Here is a 24,016-nt window from a genome sequence, read left to right as displayed (position 1 = left end):
TGGGTGCAGTACACCAACATGGCACATGTATACATATGTAACAAACCTGCATGTTGTGCACATGTACCCTAAAACTGAAAGTATAATAATAATAAAATTTGAAAAAAGAAAAGATATATTGTCTTGCCTTGCATTAAGCATAAAAAGGAATAATAAATTTTTTTCACAGGTGTTTTCTGTTCATATACTTTACGTAAAATTAATTTGTTATTTGTAGTGTAGTTTGAGAAATGAGAGCTAAGATTACTGAGCACATATACTTTGGTTAGGTACACTGCAAGGCACTTCATATTATTTTACTTAACAGTCACAACATGTTAAGATACATAATATTGCTTACATTCTATAAACGAAGAAAGAAATATAATTGCAAAGAACTTGACAATACACATGAGGACACGGCTTTATAGAAAAGCTAAATATATTTGTAATGTTGCATGAAAGGCTTGATTCCCTCTGGGCCCTTCACAGTTTTAAAGAGTGTTACTGTTGAAAATTCTAATTTTAATTTGTCATAGCAGGAGATTTTTGTATTTTATATTGAAAAAAATAAAATGCTTTACACATATTTAAAGAGAAAGTTGATAATATGATGTTTTCTTTGTATATTAGAAGAAGATTTACATGACAGAGAAAAAAATTATTTGCCTTTTCACAAAATCATTTTTAGGTAAGTTTTAGAATAGACATTGCTAGACTTGAAAATATGCATTCTTGTTACCTTTCATATGTTGCCTACTTGAAGAAACTTAATAGCATTGAATTTGATTTTCCCCTATCAAGCCAGTTAGTCATATTCTGAATTAATCAGGCTACACAGTGGAGAAAATTTTTTTCTGAGCTTTACAAGAAGAAATTGTACCATTTATTATCAAAATTCTCATTTTATTAAATGAAAAAACATGACATATTGGCTTTTCACTTCTCAAATCATGTATCTATGTTTATCTGTATACAGATCCACATACTCAGTATATGTATATACATACACTCTACAGTTTATATAAATGAATTATGGTTTTCAAGTATATGTCTATATACAATATAAAATAAAATTTATATACTACACACATTTTTATAAATATACATTTACATATGTATTAATTTTATATGTTTATATATGTGTATATATATGTGTGTCATGATGTTTATTGTTAGAAATACATTCTGTGATGTGTTTTGGGTGTGGTTTTTGTCATTTGTGTGTTCAGTCTTTGGCGCTTTGCTCTTAGGTCTCTTCCAACAGTTAGTGGCATGCTGCCCCCAGGTGTTGGCAAGCACTTTGATTCACATGATCTCGTGGTCTGAATTTACAAAGCCTGTTTTAGCTCAGGTCTAGATTATGACTTTCACAGAATTCCTTTTGTAGTTAAAAACATCTTTTATTAAAATAGATGAACAGAGCAATGTATACACGGGAAGTTGGCTAATTTCTATCCTGTGAACTCTTTAAGAAACAAGTATCTTTGAACAATGTGGTACCTTTCTATTAATCTTTTACTGTTGTCTATCCCTAGATTTATCATAGTACTTTGATTAGAATGGTCCCTTCTGATTTACTCTCACAGCCTCTGGTGGTCAAGTAGTTGCCTGGATTCCAACGTGGTTCACGGTACTATTATGAAGTGGTCGTTATCTACATGGCTTTAGATGTCAGGCCAGTTTGCTGTTAAAATGGTTCCTTTCCTCTTGGATTCTCAGACTTGGATGATGGTGATGCGTTTATTTTACTTAGAGAAGTAATATTATTGAAGAGATGGAAGGAGTTTTTACTTTTCTCCTGCTCTAACTCTCCCAAAGTTCCTCTTGTGGTATGGAAGCAGAATAGAAAAAAAGAGAGTCAACCTCAGAGTTTCTTCTTCATCCACCTATGACTAAATTTCAGATGAGAATATTTTTCTAGTTTACACTATTAGAAATAGAACCTATTAATTTGCCTTGTGTTTGTAGAATTTAGATTGCTATAGTCTCCTGCATTAAAGACACCAACCACATGATTGATAACTAAAAATATAGACAAGGAGCAGATGAGATCAGACAATGCATAGACCAATATTAGTTGAGAGAATGTTTCTTTGATGATGTAGGTAGAAGGGAAATAGGGCTATCACATCTTTGGATTCTCATGAGGATCCTGAGTTATGCTAATACTGTAACCACTATGAAGTTGTTGTCTGCAATCCTCTAATTTCCTGGAAATAAAAAATAAATATAAATTACAAATAGAAAGTTAATTAAGGATTAGAGTTTTAATAAATTGGTCCAATGTCACATATTAGAAAGTTTTGGAGTCAGAACTTGAAGTCAGTTCCTGGTGGTTTAGTGGCTAGGGAGAAAAAGAACTTGAACTCGATTGCCCAACTTCATTACCCTCCCTATTTCCAATACAGGATTTTCTTTCAAGTTTGGGGCATTTTCTCTCTAGGAGAGATTTTTTTAAAGAAGAAAATTGGTTAAAATATTTTGGAAAGGAAATTGGAATAATTCTAGAAGCGTCTTAATCTGCAGCTAATAGCAGCTAGTTAGCTGTCAAATGATTTATTTCAAGTGAGTATGATTTAGACTACTTGAAGTTCAGTTCAGTATTGGTGGTAGGAGGGCACCAAAATGTGTAGACACTAAGCTTCCAGAGGATTAACATTTTCACTTTGTGAAATAATACTCCATAGACTCTTCAAAATTAAATTTCATTTTCTTGTTTTTGGTTTTCTCTTTTCTCTTTCTGGAACATCTATTAGTCTGTCAGAAGTTGAATATCCTGGTTCTATCCTCTATGGCTCTTATATTTTAAAAATATTTCTATCTTCTTATTTTACATTCTGGTAGCTTCTCTTCACTCTTTGTATTGAAATGCTTTATATTGTAGTCATATCTTAATTTCTAAGAATTGCTTTTAATTTCTCATTCTCTTTTCATGGCATCCTTTTTGAAGTTTCTGTGTTTTCTTATAGTTTTTAAAACTGGTGTTTAACAAGCAAATAATAATAAACAATTATTTAAGTTCTCTGAATTCTCTTTCTTTCTTCTGAGATCTTCATATTTTTTTTCATTTGTTGATCCTTTTTTTTTATGCTGAAGGCCGTGGAAGATTATATTTTCCAAAAATGGCCATAGCAATATTTCTGATCCCACAAGTGCTTCTAGAACCTTGCTACTCCCATATCAAGATGTGGAGTCTATTTCCCTCTTTTTGAAATTGAATGGGCCTTTGTGAAGTGACAGTGCATAGCTTTTGAGACTATGTCATAAAGACATGGCTTCTGCCTGATTTTCTTTCTCTCTCTCAATTTTCTCTGTTGGAAACCAGCCATCATTCTCTGGGAAAGTCTGGGTCACATGGTGAACTAGGGATAATATGCTCGGCTAACAGCTCAGCTAGGGTGTCATGCAACAAGCTAGCATCTCATGCAACAAGCTAGCATCAAATGCCAGACCTGTGTGAATGAGCCTTCAGATGACTTCATACACCAGCCTTCAGCTGAGGCTCCAGATAATAGGGAACAGAGACTAGCAGTCCCTGCAGTGCCATACTCCATTTCCTGATCCATGGAATCCATGAGTCTAATCACAGTAGTTTGACACCATTATGTTTTAGATTAATTTGTCATATGTAACCCTGGAACATATGACAGATTGTTCTAAATTGTAATTGGAACAAAGGCTTTCATCAAATTTATGAAAAGCTTCGTTTGGTCATTCACATTTAAGAATGAAGAAAAAAATGCTAACTAGGAGCTCTTTGTATATAGTTAAGAGTTGGTGGCTGGTTGGCTTTCCTTGAGGATGGATGGGCTATGAGCTTGCTTTTAGGCTGGGCAATCCTCAAATTAATGTGCTGGTCCTTGCTTTTTGGCACCACCACTCATAGCTAGTTGCCTATTTCTCCCTTAGAGATCTCATTCAATTTTTATTTGGTTGTAGTTTGATTTATGAAATAAATACCTTCTTTTTTCTCCCTTGCAGGTAAATGTCTGCTGACAGTTTTGTATGATTATGTGTGTGTGGATGGGCGGACATGTGGGTGTGGTTGGTTATTCCAAGTATAGTCTTTTAATTAATTTCTATCTTCTACAGCTTGATTTACTCCCGCCTTGTATTGTAGTGGTTTTACAACTTGAGCCTCTTCTAGGTTGTAGAGCATTACTCCTCTTTTCTGTATACATCTCCTACATATACTCTAGGTTGAAGATTGAAGCTTTCACTGCTTTCTAAAATGGAATTTTGCCAGAGAGAAGTGTCATCTTGAACTAGACTTTAGACCTTCTTGAGTCTGTTGCTTGTTTATTTTCGTAGAAATCTTTTATTTTATTCAAGTTTGAAAGTGTTTCATATACACCTAGGGGAATGCCATATCTTTCCTTATAATTATTAAAAGTTTCCATGTATCTGATATTGTCACCTGTTTTTTATTCCTAATTTTGCGTATTTGTCCTTTTAATCTGATTAAGCTAGCTTGTGAGGGTGCCCTAGATTATGTTTCTTTTAGATTGATTAGGCCACTTGAGTTCAAAGACCTTGTGATTTTTGAGCCTTTAGTTTGTTGTAGCTGAATAAGCTTTTCTGCTTCTAAGTAATTTTTTTGTGTGTCTGAGCAACTCATGTTAGAATTCTCCATACCCGATCTGCTTTCCTCTGGGTCAGAATGAAGGAAAAGGATTAATCTTGTTATTTCTTAGAATCCATTTTTAAAATCTGAGGTGAGGACCTTTCTTTCTTAGAAGTCTTCAATAGTAGGATTTCATGACAGAGTAAATGTAGAGGATATAGGAATAGAAAGGAATAAAAGACGAATTAATATTTTACACTGTAAGATTAATAGTACTGCTAACAACAAAGAGATAGGGCAGGGGAATCAGTTTGGGGAAGGTGAAAAAGATGATTTCAGCTTTTCGTTTTGTTTTATTTCGAGATGATCATAAATTCTAGTGAGGAAATGCATAGTTGTTGGTTGTAGTAAAGTGTTAAAGATTTAAAAAGTAGATGAAACATCTTGAAAGCATGAAAGGAAGAGCAAACAAATGTAGGAAAGATCTAAATTTGGAAGGCAGAAGGTAAAAGAGGAGATACAGAAAAAAAAACAGGACTTAGAAAAGTCATATGTGAAGAATTTTATTGAGAAAGTGTTCAGTAACATCAAATGCCCATACATATTAGGTGTTTAGTTTGAATCTATTTTGAAAACTTGTTTAAAATAATTTTGCTTATTGTATATTTTTAGATTTATATGTAGGAACTCCTTAAAAGAAGATAGCTTTCAAAAGAAAGATTTATTTAGCAAGTAGCTATTCCTGGGTCAAAACACATTTCATCTTGTACTGGAAGAAACAGATATGCATAGATTTAAGTGCAATACAGAATAGAGAGGACCATCATTCTGTATAGGGTGCTACAGAAGCCTGAATATTATGTGTAAAAGCTGTAGGTTGTCAGAGAATGAAAACTATTTTTTCAAACTACAATGAAAATGATTTTTCTCTGTAATATTTTTCAGAGAAAACAGAATGAAAACTATTTTTTCGAACTGTAATGAAAACGATTTTCTCTGTAATATTTTTCTCTTTTCTAAAAATAGGTCAGAAAATAGCTTATCTTGATGGAAAAAATAATCAGGGTTTTTGCATCTTTAGTTCATAAGTGAGCTTTCTCCTTCTTGACTGGCATTTGGAAGACTGGGAACTGTACACTGGCATGTTGAGTCCTGTCTCTGCTAGGAGAATGGTGAGTCCAAAGGCCAGATTTCACACGGCAAAGAATGGCAAGCATATTTATTGAGTGTTTACTATATGTTTGGCTCTCTGATCAATACTTCAAATACATTGTTACATTCAGTCCTCACAGCAACCTATAGTATAGACACCAAAATTTCCTTTTACAGATTAGAAAATTAATGCTCAGGGATGTTAGTAATTTGACCAAATTTCCTCAGGTAGTAAATATTATAGCAGGAATCTGTATTTCAATCTATTGGCTCTTTTATTACATCTAATGTGTGGATGGGAAGGGAAAGTAGTAGATATAAGTTTTTACCTTTGAGGGATTAGCAAAGGCAGAAAGAAAAGCTGATACATGATAACTTGAAGGAAGATGATGGCTAAGTGAAATTTACAGAAATGAGGACCACTTAAATGTGTCTAAAATGAAAGCCTTGATTCTGAAAACGTGTAAAGATGAGAAGAGGGAGATGTGAAGAAAGATAGAAAGACTTGGGATTGGATAAACAGAGATGTGAAAGTTAGTAATTTTAGTGTCTAAAGCATCTAAAATTTAAGGTGATATAAGTCTGATTCCCATGTGTTTTCCCTCTTTAGTGAAAATACTCTGCAAAACTTGCTATGCAAGAGATTCATATTATATATGCTAAAAGAACTATGTAGGCTGGGCATGGTGGCTCACACCTGTAATCCCAGCACTTTGGGAGGCCGAAGTGGGAGGATTGCTTGAGCCCAGGAGTTAAAGACCAGTCTGGACAACATGGCAAATCCCCATCTCTACTAAAAAAATAAAAAATTAGCCAGGTGTGGTTATGTGTGCCTATAGTCCCAGATACTCAAGAAACAGAGGCGGGAGGATCACCTGAGTCCAGTAGATTGAGGCTGCAGTGAACCATGATTGTGCCACTGCACTCCAGCCTGGACAACAGAGTGAGACCCTGCTCAAAAAAATGTGCAATAATGGTAGCAAATATGGTATTTGCTATAATTATAGCATAATAGTAGGCTTGTTGCTGAATAAATGAGATTACTACTGATAATCTGTCTTCTTCAGTAGCGAAGTTGGTGTGACTGTGATTTGTTGAGATTCATGTCAGTGTTCCTCAAGCAGTGACAACAACTGGTAGTACCCAGAAAGATCCTTGCTGGAATGCTGTTTGAGATAGCTTTGTATTTTCCTAAGTTACTAAGGCATCAATGGAATATTTAGTTTAAATTAAATATTCTTATGAGAAAGTGTTTTTGTTTGTTTTTATGGTGGTGGAAACTTTTAGGAAGTAAGACATGAAAGACTCATCTGATCTAGATGACCTATTGAGATTTATTTTAGTTTTAAATGTTATAACCAGCAGAGGTTTCACAAATAACCTCTGTAGTATTATAATTCATATCTTATTCCAGTTACAGAAGAAAGCAGGATATTCATTTTCTAACTTTTGTGTTACTATATGCTTATTACAAGGAAAGCATATTAAGAAACAGACATCCCCCCAAACAAACAAAACCCTAAAACAGCTGCCTGGCCTTTTCAATTGATTCTAATGGTAGTAAAGTCCCTAATAATAGGAAGTTCAGACATTGAGAATTAGATATTCTCATTTAATGCAATCCTCTTAACCATGTGGAACAATGCACCCACAGTCTTTAACCATAATGTCAAAAAGGAGATAGGAAAACTCTTTTTCTTTGAAATACTGATTGTTCATTATTGAGAGTAGAAAGTAAAGCGATTGGATATTGAAGGATAATCAAGAATCTATTGGTATTATGCATATTTACAGTTCTGTAGAGATAGATTTCAAACACTGGTTAAGAGTGGTTAGAATCTTAATTGCTTAAGAATTGTTAGAATCTTAAATATTTAGAAATTGAACATAGAGACCTTGTTGAAGAATGCCTGTAAAGTTGAATAATTCATTATATTATAAATGAGTTCCTTTTGGTTGTTCAGCAATTTTGGCTTTTTCTATCTCTTTTCTTATGGCCATATCTTAATTTTTTTTTTTTGAGATGGAGTCTCGCTCTGCCACCCAGGCTGGAGCGCAGTGGCACGATCTCAGCTCACTGCAAGCTCCACCTCCCAGGTTCGCACCATTCTCCTGCCTCAGCCTCCCGAGTAGCTGGGACTACAGGTGCCCACCACCACGCCTGGCTAATTTTTTTTTTTTTTTGTATTTTTAGTAGAGACGGGGTTTCACCATGTTAGCCAGGATGGTCTCGAACTCCTAACCTTGTGATCCGGCTGCCTCGGCCTCCCAAAGTGCTAGGATTACAGGCGTGAGCCACCACACCTGGCCCTTAATTTTTATAACAAAACTGTACTTTGTAAGTGCTTAAAAAAATGTTAGCAACTTCAAAGATAAAATGCAAACAAAACTAAAAATTAGATCATGTAATAAAAGAGCACCACATTAGGAATCTTTAGAGCTGAAGAATTTAAACACACCTGACACTTTCTTAATCTTCTTATTCTATTAATGTGTGAAACCTAGAACTGGAAGCTTACTGGTATTTTTTCTACATTGTAATTATACTAATAAACATCTTTGACTGTGACCTTGGAATTTACAGTGCAATAGGAAAGATTTATTATAAGTCAATGCTTTAGAAGAAAAATGGGATTATTGCACAAGTGGATTGCATGTTAAGCACATGTACTCGCATACCATTTGTTCCAGTTAGTTTTGAGCTTTAACTTGTCTTTAGGTTTTCTTTAAAAAACAGAGAGGGTTCTTATTAAATTCAGACTCCTGACAGATCTTTGTAATATTATTGAGTCAACTACAAAGTAACTACTTTACCTTGAAATGTGCAAAAGGAATCAATAGGCTTACAAAACTGCCTTTTAAAAAATGTTTGTAATCATATTTTTCCTGGTAGCCTGAATATCAGTGTGTATGACCTTTCTTGGTTTCTTTCTTTCTTTGGTTTTGTTGCAATATTAAAGTCCCTTATAGTTAGAGGGTGTTTGAGTATTTTGGTTTTGATTTCTTTTTTGTCCCCTCCGCCAGCGTCTTTTTTGTCTTTTTTGTTTGTTTGTTTGTTTTGGTAAAGAAGTACTACTTACAAGGAATTTTCCTTAGGGTGTCTTTATTTTTCAACTCAATCAACTTTTCCCATGATCTTCTTTTTCTTTTTGTTAAAGTCTATAAAGAATTTTATTTTTTAAACTTTTGGTGTGAAATGCCATAGAAATGCCAAATAAATCTACAGTGGACATTCAAATGGTGAGATACAAGTCAAATCCCTTTCTCCTTTAATTTGACCTTATCCAGCTGTGGTTGACATTTGAGCTCTTTGTGTGCCTTCCTTAAATAAGGTTACATTTTCATTTGAAATACAGTCATGTGTCATTTAAGGATGGGGCTGTGCTCTGAGAAATGTATCAGACAATTTTGTTGTACAAACATCATATAATGTACTTACACAGACCTACATAGTATAGCCTTCTACACACATAGGCTCTATGGTAAAGCCTGTTGCTTCTAGGCTACAAACCTGTACAGAATGTTACTATACTGAATGCTGTAGGCAATTGTAACACAGTGGTAAGGATTTGTGTTATGTGAACATAGAAAAAAATACAATAGAAATATGGTATAGAAGATAAAAATCATATACCTGTGTAGGGCACTTACCATGAATGGGGCTTGAGGAACTGGAAGTTGCTCTGAGTGACTCAGTGAATGAGTGGTGAGTAAATGTGAAGATGTAGGACATTACTGTATACTGCTGTCGACTTTATAAGCACTGTATACTTTTTGACTCCTTTACAACACTTAGCTTAAAGCACAAACACGTTGTAAAGCTGTACAAAAATATTTTCTTTATATTCTTATTCAGTAAGTGTTTTTCTCTTTAAAATCCTTTTTTTAACGTTTTAAAACTTTTTTGGCAAAAAGTAAGACATGAATACACATGTTAGCCTAGCTCTACACAGGGTCAGGATCATCAAGACATTAGTAGGTGATAGGAAATTTTCAGCTTCATTATAAACTTTTTTTTTTTTTTGAGATGGAGTCCTGCTCTGTTGCCTAGGCTGGAGTGCAGTGGCGGGATTTCTGCTCACTGCAACCTCCACCTCCCTGGTTCAAGTGATTCTCCTGCCTCAGCCTCCTGAGTAGCTGGGATTACAGGCACACACCATCATGTCTGGCTAATTGTTTTTGTACTTTTTAGTAGAGACAGGGTTTCGCCATGTTGGCCAGGCTGGTCTCGAACTCCTAACCTCAGGTGATCTGCCCACCTCGGCCTCCCAAAGTGCTGGGATTACAGGCATGAACCACCACACCCGGCCTCATTATAATCTCATGAGAGTACTGTAGTATACATGGTCCAATGTTGACCAAAACCTTATGTGGTACATGACTTTATACATTTCCATCTGGAAACTGAAGTGTTGAAATATACGTAAACTATTTGGAATTTTGTAAATGATATTCATTTATGTTGTGCCACTTAAAATCTGTGAGTGAAGTTGATTTTTGCCATTGTTGAATAAGTCTTTCATTTCTTTAAGTAGTTTTCTCTGTAATTAGTTGAATTGGTAATATGCCAAAATACTTTATTAATACAAATATGCAATTTTATTATCTTATGACTTGTATTTGCTTTAGTGGTTTGTTTTATTATTAACTACAGTGAGGATTCTTTGTAAACTTATAAACCTCCAATGTGGAGGCTTAAGGGACTATGTAAATTTTGTTAGCATTTGTCCTTGCATTAGATAAAAATAGCTAGGATTTATTTCCTTGCCACTTGGCTAAATAATTTGCAGATAATAATTTCTCATCTAACTTTTAAAACAATTTTTAAGATAAATATTATTACCCATCATTTGCAGATGAGGAAACAAAGGCACAGAGGATTTAACTTAGCACAAGTTGCAGAGCTAGTAATTAGTGTAGCAAGGACCTGAACCCAGAGATGTTTATTGAGAATGACAATACTGTAGTAAGACTTTCTCTCTTAGAAAAATTATTTTCTTTGAATGCACTACAAAAATGACCCAGACTGTATAGTATAATTACAGATATTCCAAGGTTAACTATGAAAATACTTGTTGTTTCAGTGGACCCAATTTTAAATTAATAAACAGTACATTGTAACCTAAAGGACTAATTAAAATTTATTCACTTTTTGATTGTGATTATTTTAGTTCTCATTAATCTGAGACTCAGCAATGGTTTTGTTTCAGAAATATTTAATTTAATTGTCATCAATCATAGTAACCAACTTTAGAATATTACATTTGTAGTGGAATGAGGATAAATTTAAATGTCTCAGTCTTTGGAGGTAATTAGCTAATTATATGTTCATATTTCTAGCATGATTAAGTAGCAATGTTTAATTCATTTTAGAGGTAATTTTACCCCATGTGGGGATATGTATTCTAAACCATTATACCTTTCTGTTTATAGAAAACATTTAATTAACATACTCAAGTTTCATTTGGAAGTTTAGTAATATTGCACTGTTACATCACTACTTAAGATGTTCTTCCAGAAAACACCATTATTTATTAATCTTAACAAATTGCATTTTATTTTAGTATATTCACGATTAAGAGGCTACCCAATGAATATGACTTTATAATGCTTTGATCTTATGGAGTGCTGGCGAGTATTATTTTCTGTGTTTTAGTTCAGAAAATGTATAAAGTAGTATTAACCTTGATAAAATTAGAATGCCTGAAACTGCAAAGGGTAAAGCATATTTGTCAGTTTTATCTTGTGCTAGCAAAAGCCTGGCCAATTGCCAAAATGTGGTTAGGGATGTATATGCACTCTACAAGGATTATTGTTAAGGGTATCAACAAGGAAAATCACTGTGATAGATGAAACAGGATGCTACTTTATGGTGGTTTTATCTTATTTTAGGAGTAAAATCAGAGTATCAAAGCAAACCAAAATCATCAAAATCATTTCTGTGATGGAAATAGAATTCATCTGTTTTTCTGATCTATGTCCTGTGACACAGAACATAGAGTCCTTGTGGAATTTAGAAAATCATTTATCTGTGAAGAATGTTGATTTGGGGTTTCTAAGTTGTGTCATGGCTAAAAGTCTGAAAAACAGGCAACTTTAATTGGGGAGAGGGTTTGACAAAATCCTGGGAATCAGATGGATATGTATTATGATGTGACTATTAGCTTAAGAAATACTAAGGCCCTGTTTATTCCCTAGAGGGAAACAGGTCATTGAAATATTTCCCCCTCAAAGAGTTGAATAAATTATAATGATTAAATTTAGTTGCATATTACATGTATTTGTATTTATTTACCATTTGATAAAATGTTATATAACTGAGCAATTTCCTATCTTTGTTTACTAGAGCACATTAAAAATCAGTTTTAATTACTATTATGATATCCTGTGTCTAAATTTAAGATTTTGTGATGAAAGTTGAGCTTATGAAGATTGTATCAATTACATTTTTTTCTTTCGAGTTGGAGTTTCGCTTTTATTGCCCAGGCTGGAGTACAATGGCGTGATCTCGGCTCACTGCAACCTCTGGCTCCCTGGTTTAAGCAATTCTCCTGCCCCAGCCTCCCAGGTAGCTGGGATTACAGGTGTGCGCCACCACGCCTGGCTAATTTTGTATTTTTAGTAGAGACAGGGTTTCACCATGTTGGTCAGGCTGGTCTCGAACTCCTGACCTCAAGTGATCCACCCGCCTTGGCCTCCCAAGGTGCTGGGGTTACAGGCATGAGCCACTGCACCTGGCTGTCAGTTGCATTTTTAATTACATAAAGTTTATACATATTATATTGAAAGTAATAAAAACACTAAGAAGAAAAAAGTGTTGTCATTACTATTTTGGTTTATGCCTTTCATATTTTTAAGTGTACCTATTTACATATATACATGCATATTAGTAATTTATCATATGTATATTAAAAATAGTATGTTTTACAGTATTGTACCCCTCTTTATTTTGTTGTTGTCTTCAATTTTTAATTATTAAATTATTTTTCTGTAATATCCTTATATTTACATACTCACCTAAGTCTCATATGACTTGCTGTGATTTTAATATTTAATTAAACTTCATATCTTCCCCCAATGATCCAATATTAAATGAGCCTAGACACTGATTTTCTAAAGTATCTTCTGATGACTTCATAGTTATATAAATATTAAATTGCCAAATGTAGAAAAATGGGTTAAGATACCCTCTCCTATGTTGCAGTGACAAATAACTCTAAACAGTGACCTTACAACCACAAGTGATTTCTCACACAGTATGCATATTCATCATGGGTTAGCTGTGTGCTTCTGCTTCATATGTCCATACCCCATGATTGAGGCTGATAGAGTGTTCTTTATCTGGAACGCTGTTGGTCTTGTTTTATTTTATTTATTTATTTTTATTTTTATTTTTTGAGATGGAGTCTCACTCTCTCGCCCAGGTTGGAGTGCAGTGGCGCGATCTCGGCTCACTGCAAGATCCGCCTCCCGGGTTCATGCCATTCTCCTGCCTCAGCCTCCTGAGTAGCTGGGACACCGCGTCCGGCTAATTTTTTGTATTTTTAGTAGAGACGAGGTTTCACCGTGTTAGCCAGGATGGTCTCGATCTCCTGACCTCGTGATCCGCCCGCCTCGGCCTCCCAAAGTCCTGGGATTACAGGCGTGAGCCACCGCGCCCGGCCGGTCTTGTTTTAAAGGTGTCTACATGTGACATTGCTGTCCTTTTCTCCGATAGGAATTGACATTTTACTTCTAGTCACATTTCATTGGCCAAAGCAAGTAACTTGACCATTCCTGATTTTGACAGGACAGGGAATATATAATCTTCTTTCCAGAAAGGACACCACCGATTTACGTCGTCAAAGTTGGTATCAGTGGAACAGGAGAATACACCTTCCCCTCTGGGAGAAGGAACAAATAGTTTGACCAATAATAAAATCTACTACGGTAACTTATCTTTTTCATTATATAATGTATAGAAATAATTAATCTGCTTTCTAGTTAGCCACATTGGCCAAATTTGGTGTAACTTTACATTTTAACATCTGCAACCCTCTTCCCTAGTTTGGTCAGTAGGGTTGAAAATAGTTATCTCCGGGAGTCATATGTCTGGTTGATGCTTTTCTCTCTCGTTCTAGAGGTTTTTTAAGTATAAAAGAAAAAGATTATTCCGTGTATTATGTTGTTTGTTGTTTAAGAAAATTTGAATGTTCTAGAATATGTACTCAGTGTCCACCACATTCCACAGAGCATTTTCTAGGCTCCAGAAGCCATATTCCTGACATTTTAAAGCATCACCACTAGATGGCGATCTCGCTCATTTAGAAGGTTAGAACAACTATGTTTTTCTTCAGGTGAATGGGTTAGTTACAGAGGGATCAGAAGTATAAATTATACTAATTTTATAGGAAGCTCTTTGTAACCAAAATGGTACTATTTACTGCGTATGTATATATTCATGTACATATATACACATATACCCTTATACAGGAAAATTCCATTTGAAGCAAACCTATAAAATGCTATGTTTTGCTATGTTACTTCCCCAGAATATATATTTTTCAACTATTACTGCCTGAACAAATACAGGGGTTTTCATAAGCACACTTCCTCAAGAAATTGCCCAGAGGCTTGAGTCCATCCCTCTGCCTTGTCCCAGCAGTACTTTGAATATGCTTCCAACTGTTGCTGAAACTGGTTGTTTTAGTTGTGAGCCTTCATCTTTGTTTTAACAACTCTGTATTAGTCAGCTTCACTCTCTTTTTCTTTAATTAATACAAGTGAAGAGTGGTTAAAAATTATATATTTCACTCAGATATGTTAGAAAATAACTTTCATGGTTTATTGCACGATGGGAAAGCCGGTACCAACCCTTTTAGAAACCCTTTTAGAAATCTCACTCAGTGGTTATTGCCAGTGGTAACTTTGTTCTACCCTCTTTTACTTCAAAACAACACAACATAATAACCGAAAACATTTTAAAACCGTAGCCGAAATAGTGTAGTTCTCCTTAGAAAACAATTACTAGTTCAATTGTTAATCCTCTTTTTGGTGTTCCTAAAATAATATTCTTTCCATCATATATTTCTGCTATGACGTAGGATTTATGGCTCTCTATCATATAATTCAAATACCTTGTAGGATTTAATAATTAATGGAAATAGAAAATATATGGCTAGAATGTACGTTTATAGGAAGTAAATATTTAATATATACTCTGAGTAATGTAAAAGTAAGTTTTGATATAATACTCTAGCATATTAAGGAAAACTATTATAAGCCAGTTCTTTTAAAATCATTTTTAACGTAGTATATCATTGTATCTTTTACTCACAGGTGAAATCATATTAAACCTTGGTTAGAATTTCACTGAAGATTTAAATGAGCTATGATGATATAGCCAGAATGACCTCTTGTATTTCTTTAATTAGACAGTTATAGTTTATGTATATGATTCCCAAACAGATCAAAGAGGGCTACTTCACAGCCTAGAATCCTTCAGAAGCTTCCCATGGCCTTCTATTACAATAGTTGGCAAGTATATTTAGCCAAAGAACCCTTTCTTTAAACAAAATCTTACACAAATTTCATAGAAAACATTAAAGCAAATTCCAGTTTAAAGAAGGATGGGAGTTGGGAGTCCACTAATTCAAGCATCCTCTTCAAATTTTGCCCAGGCTGGTCTTGAACTCCTGGCCTCAAGCAGTCTGCCCACCTCAGCCGCCCAAAGTGCTGAGATTACAGGCATTCACCACCACGCCTGGCTGGATACCAGTTTTTTAAAGATGACATTTTTGATTTAAATTAGGCACATAAGTGTCTTCTTACATAGCAGCTAAGATCTCCCTAACTAGGAAGAGGTAGCTACAGATGCTGTATTATTGAGCTTGGTATCTTGATGTACTGTTGTGATAGGGTGGGTTGCTGTTACAAATATTAAAAAGGTGATACTATGCTAGGCAGTCAAATTTTAAGATCTACAGGGAAAGTTAAGTGCTGTTGTTGCTAACTTATAAAGGAAAGGTAAATAAGTCCATTGCTTTTTGAAAGGTTAAAAAAAGCAACAGCCCAATGTGTCTTGAGTTCTATAAAATTCTACACTACAATGGAGTGCTATACAATTCATCATTTCTTTACAAATATTTATTTTTTATTAGTACATTTAATAAGTGATGACAGTGATCCTACTTTCACACAAGGGATCTTGAGTTGTGCATTCTTCAATGTTTGATGTTGAAAGTGTATCCTTAAATAATACTGAAGCTCTTATTGGACTTTAATATAAGTAGAAAGTAACCATTTAAATATATTAAAGTACCTTACTAACTTTATGGAGTTTGATAAATAAGAGAAATATTGGTTTTACATTTTCATGGTGATTTCCCAGTTAGTAGATTTTATGGAAAATCTGAAGACATTGTTACTAATACTACTGTAGTACAGAGTTTAGAAGAAGGTTTTAGATTCAGAAGAAGGGCTCACATTTTGACATAAACCTATGTATTAGTTTCATGACTTTAGGGAAATAACTTCTTTGATTCTTAGTTTTCTCGTGTAAAACAGGAATGGTAATACTACATACCTCACTGGATTATAAAGAATCAAATGAACTAATGTAATTATAATATGCTTGAGTTATAATGATAATAATGATACTTAGTTGTTAACTCAAGTAATTTTTCCCCCTAGTGATTATAGGGGAAATAACAACAGCAGTTATAATGGCCAGCATTTGTTGAATACTTACAATATGAGAGGCACTGTTCTGTGTGTACAAGAAAATATGTGGAACACTCCCCATAGTGAAAGTCAGCAAACATTTGCTGTCTAGAATTTTTTCCCCCATGAACGTACTTCTAAAATTAAGATAGAAATCAGTAGTAAAATACTTAATGCATGAAAAATCATCCAGTGAATAAACTTTTAAGAAAAAACTCAAAACTTTATTTACATTTAAGTCTAAAATAACCTAAATTTATTTTCCCAATTTTAAATTTGACCTTCAAATTCTCTTAAATAATTGAATTTTATTGAGTTGGTATTTGATTTACTTTTATTAAAAGTAGTTAATATATAACATATTCACGTTAAATAATGGCCATTTAAATTCTGTAGTACAGTGAAAATATTAATGTAAGAGTATTTTAATTATTAATAGGCTTATTTACCCTATTATTCACTTCTATCACCAAAACAATTCTCGAAGTTGAAAGATTTTTTTCAACAAAATTTTTTATTTAAATGTTAGAAACCCAACTATATGAAGCCCTTTATAAATTATTCACATTTTTTCAAATTCTTTTCAGACATTTGTTTTAGGTAATTCTCAAATGATTTTAAAACAGCATTTAAATTCTAAATGATAGTTTTTTACAACTTAATTCATAGCTCGACTCATTTAAAATATTGCCAGGGAATTCAGCAATTTTTTGGACCTCCACATAGCTGGGGTTGTCACCTCTGCGAAGTTTTTGAGTATGCTATAGCTGATAAGGTCCAACAGAAGAGCCCATGTGTATTCTGTCCCCTTGTATTTCTTAGGTATTTGCCAAGAGAATGTAGAGGTCATATAAGAGCTGATTTTCTTATAGCAGCATCATGATGGTTGTCATCTGCAGGTAGTTTCTCTCTCATGAGGTCTGCAGTGCAGCCAAACTGTTTGCTTTATACTCAGAAAAATTACTGCCACATTACTGCTTACATGTCGTGTGTCACAATAAATCTAGCTACCACTTTTCTATTTTGTACTTTTCTGAGTATATTTTCCAGTTGAGAGGGTTTTTGTGGTTCTCTTTACTATCCTCCTTTTTTTGGTCATTTAAAATGTGTTTTAACTATTTCTTTTCCACTTTACTTCACTGTTATCTAATACATTTAGTCTATCCCAAAGAGTTTTGTGCTTTATATGCGAGGCTTAGAACAAATAGCATTCAATATATTTTTAATACTCTTATGAAGTTCCTTTTTATTCCATTATATTTTATTATTGATCACTTTCAGTTAGTTTACTGGGAAGAATTAGCTTTTCTATTTTATATTGACACCATTTAGGAAGACATTTTCAAAGGCATATGTGAGAATATGGTACAGATAATCATGAGGCATTATACAACAAAATCTTATAGCATACTTGGAAATTTTTAAGGTGAATTTTCGTTACTCATTTGCCCCATTTGTTGTTAATCATCTGTCACATGGCCTATTTATAAAAGTAGTGTATTTTACACTCTTCTTTGTTAATTTCCTTTTATCTTTTTCAAGTGTGATAAAATAATTTTAAAAATTATACATATTTGTATGTATGTATAAGTAAATAAATGAGGCAGAAATAATATAGGCACTCATAAGTCGTCATATATAGGTGGAGATTTAAAGAACAGTCTGTAATGACATTACATGTAGAAGTGTAATTATTAATCCTGCCTTTTACATTTATGTAGTCTTTTACAGTTTGTAGGATACCTTAACATCTGTTGTCTTACTAGACATGTGAGTTCTAACTAAGACTGCCATTTATTTAACCCTGAAAGTGGGTAAGTTATTTGAGTTTCAGCTTCAGTTTATAAATATGTCACCTACCTTCTGTGTAGGTATTACTAGAAAACAATAAAAGATAGTATCCCTAAGGAAGATTAATTTAAATTACATAACTTTATATTTAAATTCCTCATATAAAATATAAGATACCAAGATCGAAATTTATTCAGATATAAACTGTACTATATACCAACATCTTTTATTGTTGTATTTTTATTGTAAATTATCTAATTGTTTATCTTACAGATTTTCTGGCTTTATTATAAAATATATTATTCTTTAGTTTCATTCCTAACTTGCTTACCCAGCCCTATTGTAAATTTGGTTGTTGTATCATTTTTTTGTTTATAGTTTCTGTGACAACCTGTACAGTTTGATCCACCTAGCAAGTATTTAATTAATTCTTGATTAATATAATTTTTTAGTTGTTACATAACAGCAGGGCTGAAGACAGCCTTATTTCCTTTTCAAACACTAATTTTACTAAGCTTTTTAACCAAATTTATTGCAATCTACAGCTGTTTAAAGGAACAGTCAGGCAGCAATAAATTTATTTTTCTTTAAATGTTATATTTTTTCCCCCTGCAAGGAAATGTACCCTAGTTCTTATAACACTTGTGTTGTTGTCTTGCCTTTCATTTTGTATGACTAACTTTTTATACCAAATTGAATAAGCCATTAGCTTTTAGTGTGTAGGAATGTAGATCCATAGATATTTCCCATTAGACAAAAGAAAATCTATAAAAGCAATATCCCCTGGGGCTTGGTCTTCTTAGCGCCCTAATGGTCTAAAGCACTGCTATACTGTACCCTTATGAGAAAGAACTATGTTGGGTGATTCGCTTGGCATCCAGAAATATTAGTTGAAGAGATATGCATACCCTTTAAGATAACTTTAACGTTTGTACTGTACCACATTTATTAATTAAATATTCCAATTCAGGGAATTCATTCATAAATTTTTTATTTCAAAAATCATTTCTAAACAGAATGATACACTTTGTATATCTTATGCAGTTTTCAACTAGAGTTTGCTGAAACTGAGAGATAATATTATTTAGATAGCCACATTGTTTTGATAAGGTTTTTTTCCTAAGGAATTTTACTTCAAAAAAGACCTCTATTGGTGATAGTTGTAAAACTCTGTGAATACGTACTGAATTGTACACCTTAAAAGAGTGAATTGTTTAGTATGTGGATTACATCTCAATAAAGCTGTTATTTAAAAATATTTTCATTGCACAAAATATTTTCATAGGTGTGAGGTAATAGAATTTCAATTTATTTTATAATTAATTAAAAATTATTAGCCTTAATAAACATTTGAAGCTTTAGAAATATAATATTATGTATGACTTAAAATAATTTTTGCTGTTATTCACTAGTAATACATGGCTTATTATAGAAACTTCAGGAACTATGGATAAGAAAAAATACATTGAAAAAATGTGTGGGTCATTTAATATTCACATTTACCATGTATTCTATTCCTAAGCTTTTCCTATACTTCACTACTTCCTTTGTATCCATACTTTTCCTGCCAGCTTTCATTAATAGTAAATAGCATTTCATGATCATTTCTGGAAACAATCAAATGTAAGTATTTTCTTATAGGAGTAGTTAAGTGAAAGCATTGGTTTTTTCTTCCTTAACAGAGAAAATGAAGGTAAGCAACGACATCATTATCTAAAAAGAAATGCAATAAAGATATTATATAATAGCTTTTGAAATACAGTCATTTTGGGATACCATTGTAAAAATTTGCTTTAAAACATTTTGGATTTAAAATGAAAACTGGAAATCGTTGATAATATTGTGACATTGGTTCTTGTGTAGTTAGAGTATTTTTTTCTGCTCTTTAAAAGACTCTTGTTATCATATGTAGCCTTAACTTTCTAACAGCTAAAATTGTTCACAACACTGTTTAAAGATAAATTCAGTATCAGGCTTTGAATTTTTTTTTCTTGGTAAATATTAAGACCTGAGTACAAAATGAGGGCTGTATTGTGGATTAAGTGAAATATCTCAAGGCTGTGCTGTTCTGATAACTGAACCTGAAGTGACCTTTCTCAGACACAATTACAGAGCTGTATGTTTTTCCTTTAATTTCATCAGGGGTTTAATTAGTATACAAATAAAACTTCCCTTATCTTCCTTTCTACCTAATTGGCTTGTCTTCACTTATATATGAAGTATGTGAAAGTGGGCTGTAATTAGGGTGACCGTGTTAACCTTTTTTCCTCAAATGTACTGTTGCTTAAGGGCCTCAAGGCCTAAAAACAGTGCTTTGGATTATTGCTTTGCAATCACTATGGCTGTCCCATAGGTTTTCTCATGAGCAGAAGGGCTTTGGGTGCTGCAGGTTCCCACTGCTTAACAGGATCTTCATTCTTCTCCCCACTAAATGTTTATTGATTATCTCGCTGTTCCAGGCTCAGCCTCCAACAACTTAATATCAGGTGACAGTCAGGAGAGTTCTCCAAGTAATTAGAGTTGAGCATTGGGGGAACAATTAGGAGCGGAGTTATTAAACTTGATTTATCCTATTCTCTCCTGAACAGTTTCTTGGATATCAGAACATCACACTTTCACAATCTACCCTGGTTGAGAAATTAGTGGCTAACCTGCTGCTTATCATTGTTGCCTTGTTGCCTAGAGGCGCACCCTCTTGGTTTCAGTCATTCAGTTGGAAATATTAGAGTCCATAAAGTTTATCATGGGTTTTAATTAGATCAGTCTGAACAGGAGAAAAGAAAAGCTGAATTTAAAATTATATGTGATATATGGATATATATTTATAAATATATATGTGATGTGTATATATATGTAAATATATATACACAAATATATTTTTCTTTAAAGCTCAGTGTTAGGATTTTTAAATATTCTGTTTTTGTTATTTAAAAAACGTTAAGTATTAGGGAAAAGACTTATTCTTGAATCACGGTTTATGTCTTGGTGTTTTACACACATCCCCATCAATCTTAGGACCCACTGATGTATTTTATGATATCATTCTCCTCTTTTCAAATGAGAATTCTATGTCTATAAGTTATAAAACTGTGATCTTTTTTTCCAAAAAAACTATATTTTTGTTTTCATACTCAAGGAAGTATGAATTATATCACTTTGTTTATACCACTTTTTGTTTCTTTTCTATGCCCCTGAAATAGTATAAGCTTTAGAAGAGTTTGATGACTCCTGTCGTTGCCCCGAGACATGAAAATGAAAGAATGGAAATGAGAAGATTTAGCTATGTAGTAGAAATTCTAATGTTATGAGTTATATCTTCTTTGAAAGTATATGATAGGATTGTTGAAAAGTCAAGTGTGGGTTTATGATAATTTCAAAGTCATGGATTCCCTGAGATTGGATCAGCAAGCTTCAGTCTGGATAAGGTTAGAGATGATATACTGAATGCTGGATAGTCCCCTCACCAATATGCACCTCTAGTCATAAGAGTTATTGAGCAGAAGAATTTGAATGGACTGGCACAAATGTATTGTTTTTGTTGGAAGAATTCAAGCTTTATCCATAACTGGTGTTGGATCATTAGTTTGATCTTCATATTTGACAAATTGATTTTTTTGTAGCTTGAAAGATGTCAGAAATGCTGACTTTAAAAGGAACTCAAAAGGATTTTACTTTTTTAAATAAAGAAACCTTATAATGCTTTAGTGTCTTTATCTTAGCATTGGCACAAAATTAGTAGGTTTAGCATGGTTTTAAAAATTTATTCTTTGCCATCTTTTTAAAGTTGGTTTGAATCAGTGACTATTTCTGTGGTGGAACGTTTGTGAAGATCTGTTAATAGTGAAGATTTAAAACAAAATACAATGTCTCATAAGTAGTCATAGTTTGTTTAATTTTTTGATTTATATTTGTTTGACAGTAACTCGACTATTTGAAAAGTGAATGACTGAATTTTAAAACTTTCAACATTTAAAAATACCTGGTTTGACTGATGATGGCTTTCAATTCACCAGCATTTAGAGGGAATTAATTGGTTTAACATGTACACAGCTTAAGTTTTTTATACTATTCTTTTTTTTATACTACTCATTGTGAATGCACTAAAAGAATACTGTTAGAAGAGTTACACATGAAATTATAACATTTTTGTTTATTCTTTACTAGATATTTGAAGCACAGTGTGGATGTTAATGTGTGGCTAAACTGAGCAAGAAAAAAACATTATGTGTATGCACTCAATTATTTAGCTCACCATCCAACAAATTTAATAAAAAACTGTTTGATGAGCTTATTCTAGAAATTTTTTAGGCAAAGGAGTAAGAAGATTTTTAGTGCTAAGCGATCCTCTGATCCCTGTACTATTTTGTATCCTAGAATTTTAAGTGAGGTCTAGAAAATACTTCTCTCAATTGTGAGCTTCTGATTCTAAGCCTTCAATATAAAGTTGCACAATTGCATCTTGAAATTTTTGCGTTAAGTAAATATTTCAGATTAAAGTCGATAGAAAATATAAATCAACAGATCTTGTACTTCTGTGACTAAGAAAATATTTACAGAACACAAATAATTCTGAATGCAAGTATTATTTATAACTTTATTAGTTAAAAGATGTTGATCCTATTTGTGTTGCTATCCTTGACATGAGAGTTATTTACTGGGAAGCAAGTAAATTTTATTTTAGAGTCCAATTTGTTTGTTTGCTGAAATGTGTATAGCCACCTAACTATATATTTATAAAGACAGTAGTGGTACTCTTTCATCTTGGGTTTACCATTTTCTTATAGATATCCTGGTCTATCATTTTCTCAATCACATGCATAGTTTGGGCATATGATAGTTCTTAACTCTAGTTCTATTTGGAATAAAATTGACTCTAAATTTCATGTGCTTTCTACCCTGAAATCTTTATTTTTCATCATTAAAAGAAAGTACAACTTGAGATTTTTATAATCAGATTATTTTTAGTAAGAATACAATTTATTTGCCTTGCAGTACTTAAAAAAATAAAATGGAACTGTATTTTGTAACCAAACATTTTCCAAAACCTTATCAGTTCTATCATTTCTAATTAGAAAGTATATAAAATTTTTGCAGAAAATTTGTTAAACTTTGATGTGTAATGACTCAAGTCTACTTCTCAGTCAGTCTGTATTCTTCTTTGTTTAATAGCCTATGGCATAAATTGAAGTTAATTATCAGGGCTGACAAGTAACTCTGTTTTCTGTCTGCTTGCAGAGTCTCTCCGAGGCAAAGATGGAGCTGAGAAGAAAAGATCAATCTCTGCGTCAGCTCAATAGACATCTTACCCAGCTGGAGCAGGACAAGCGTCGACTGGAGGAGAACATCCATGATGCAGAGAGTGCCCTCCGCATGGCAGCCAAGTGAGCATTTGGACCTTGGGGAGATCACTTAAAACAGACAAAAGATCAATTCTTACTTTCATGCTCCGGGTTTTAGCCCTGGATAATACAGTGTTAGAAAACAAAAGTACAGCTGTCTTTCTTTGAAATTCTCTGATATATCCTCAAAAAAGAAAAACTCTTAACATACTAAATGTATATTTTATTGAGAAACCTCAGAAAAGTATAAGCTTCTATATAACCTCTAACTATGCTTATTTTGGGCTCTGTTGTAGTCTTACATGTTAGAAACTATGTTTTATTAATGTGAAATGTAAGACTCTATTTAATAAAGTTTTGTATAGTATCTTCTGTTATACATTCCTATTCTCTTCGCTCCACTGTCTCCAAAATTTTGTTCTGCATATATTATTATATAGTAATATTGCGAGTAATATTTCCATAAAGAAATGTTAGCATACAATCA

At 33.2% G+C, this 24,016-nt stretch overlaps 1 protein-coding gene across 18 annotated transcripts in view; it reads left to right on the top strand.

Moving 5' to 3' along the window:
• CCDC171 (coiled-coil domain containing 171) overlaps positions 1–24,016 on the top strand; it is a 467,560-nt gene that overhangs the window by 294,918 nt on the left and 148,626 nt on the right. For all 18 annotated transcript variants that reach the window (XM_054519835.2, XM_054519832.2, XM_054519828.2 and 15 more), the window contains one exon: positions 23,426–23,571. In XM_054519835.2, coding sequence (XP_054375810.2) covers positions 23,426–23,571 — 146 coding nt within the window. The remainder of the gene's footprint in view (positions 1–23,425; positions 23,572–24,016) is intronic.

Source organism: Pongo abelii, chromosome 13 (assembly GCF_028885655.2).
Source record: "Pongo abelii isolate AG06213 chromosome 13, NHGRI_mPonAbe1-v2.0_pri, whole genome shotgun sequence".
Lineage (NCBI taxonomy): Eukaryota > Metazoa > Chordata > Mammalia > Primates > Hominidae > Pongo > Pongo abelii.
This window is presented reverse-complemented; position numbering and strand designations above follow the sequence as displayed.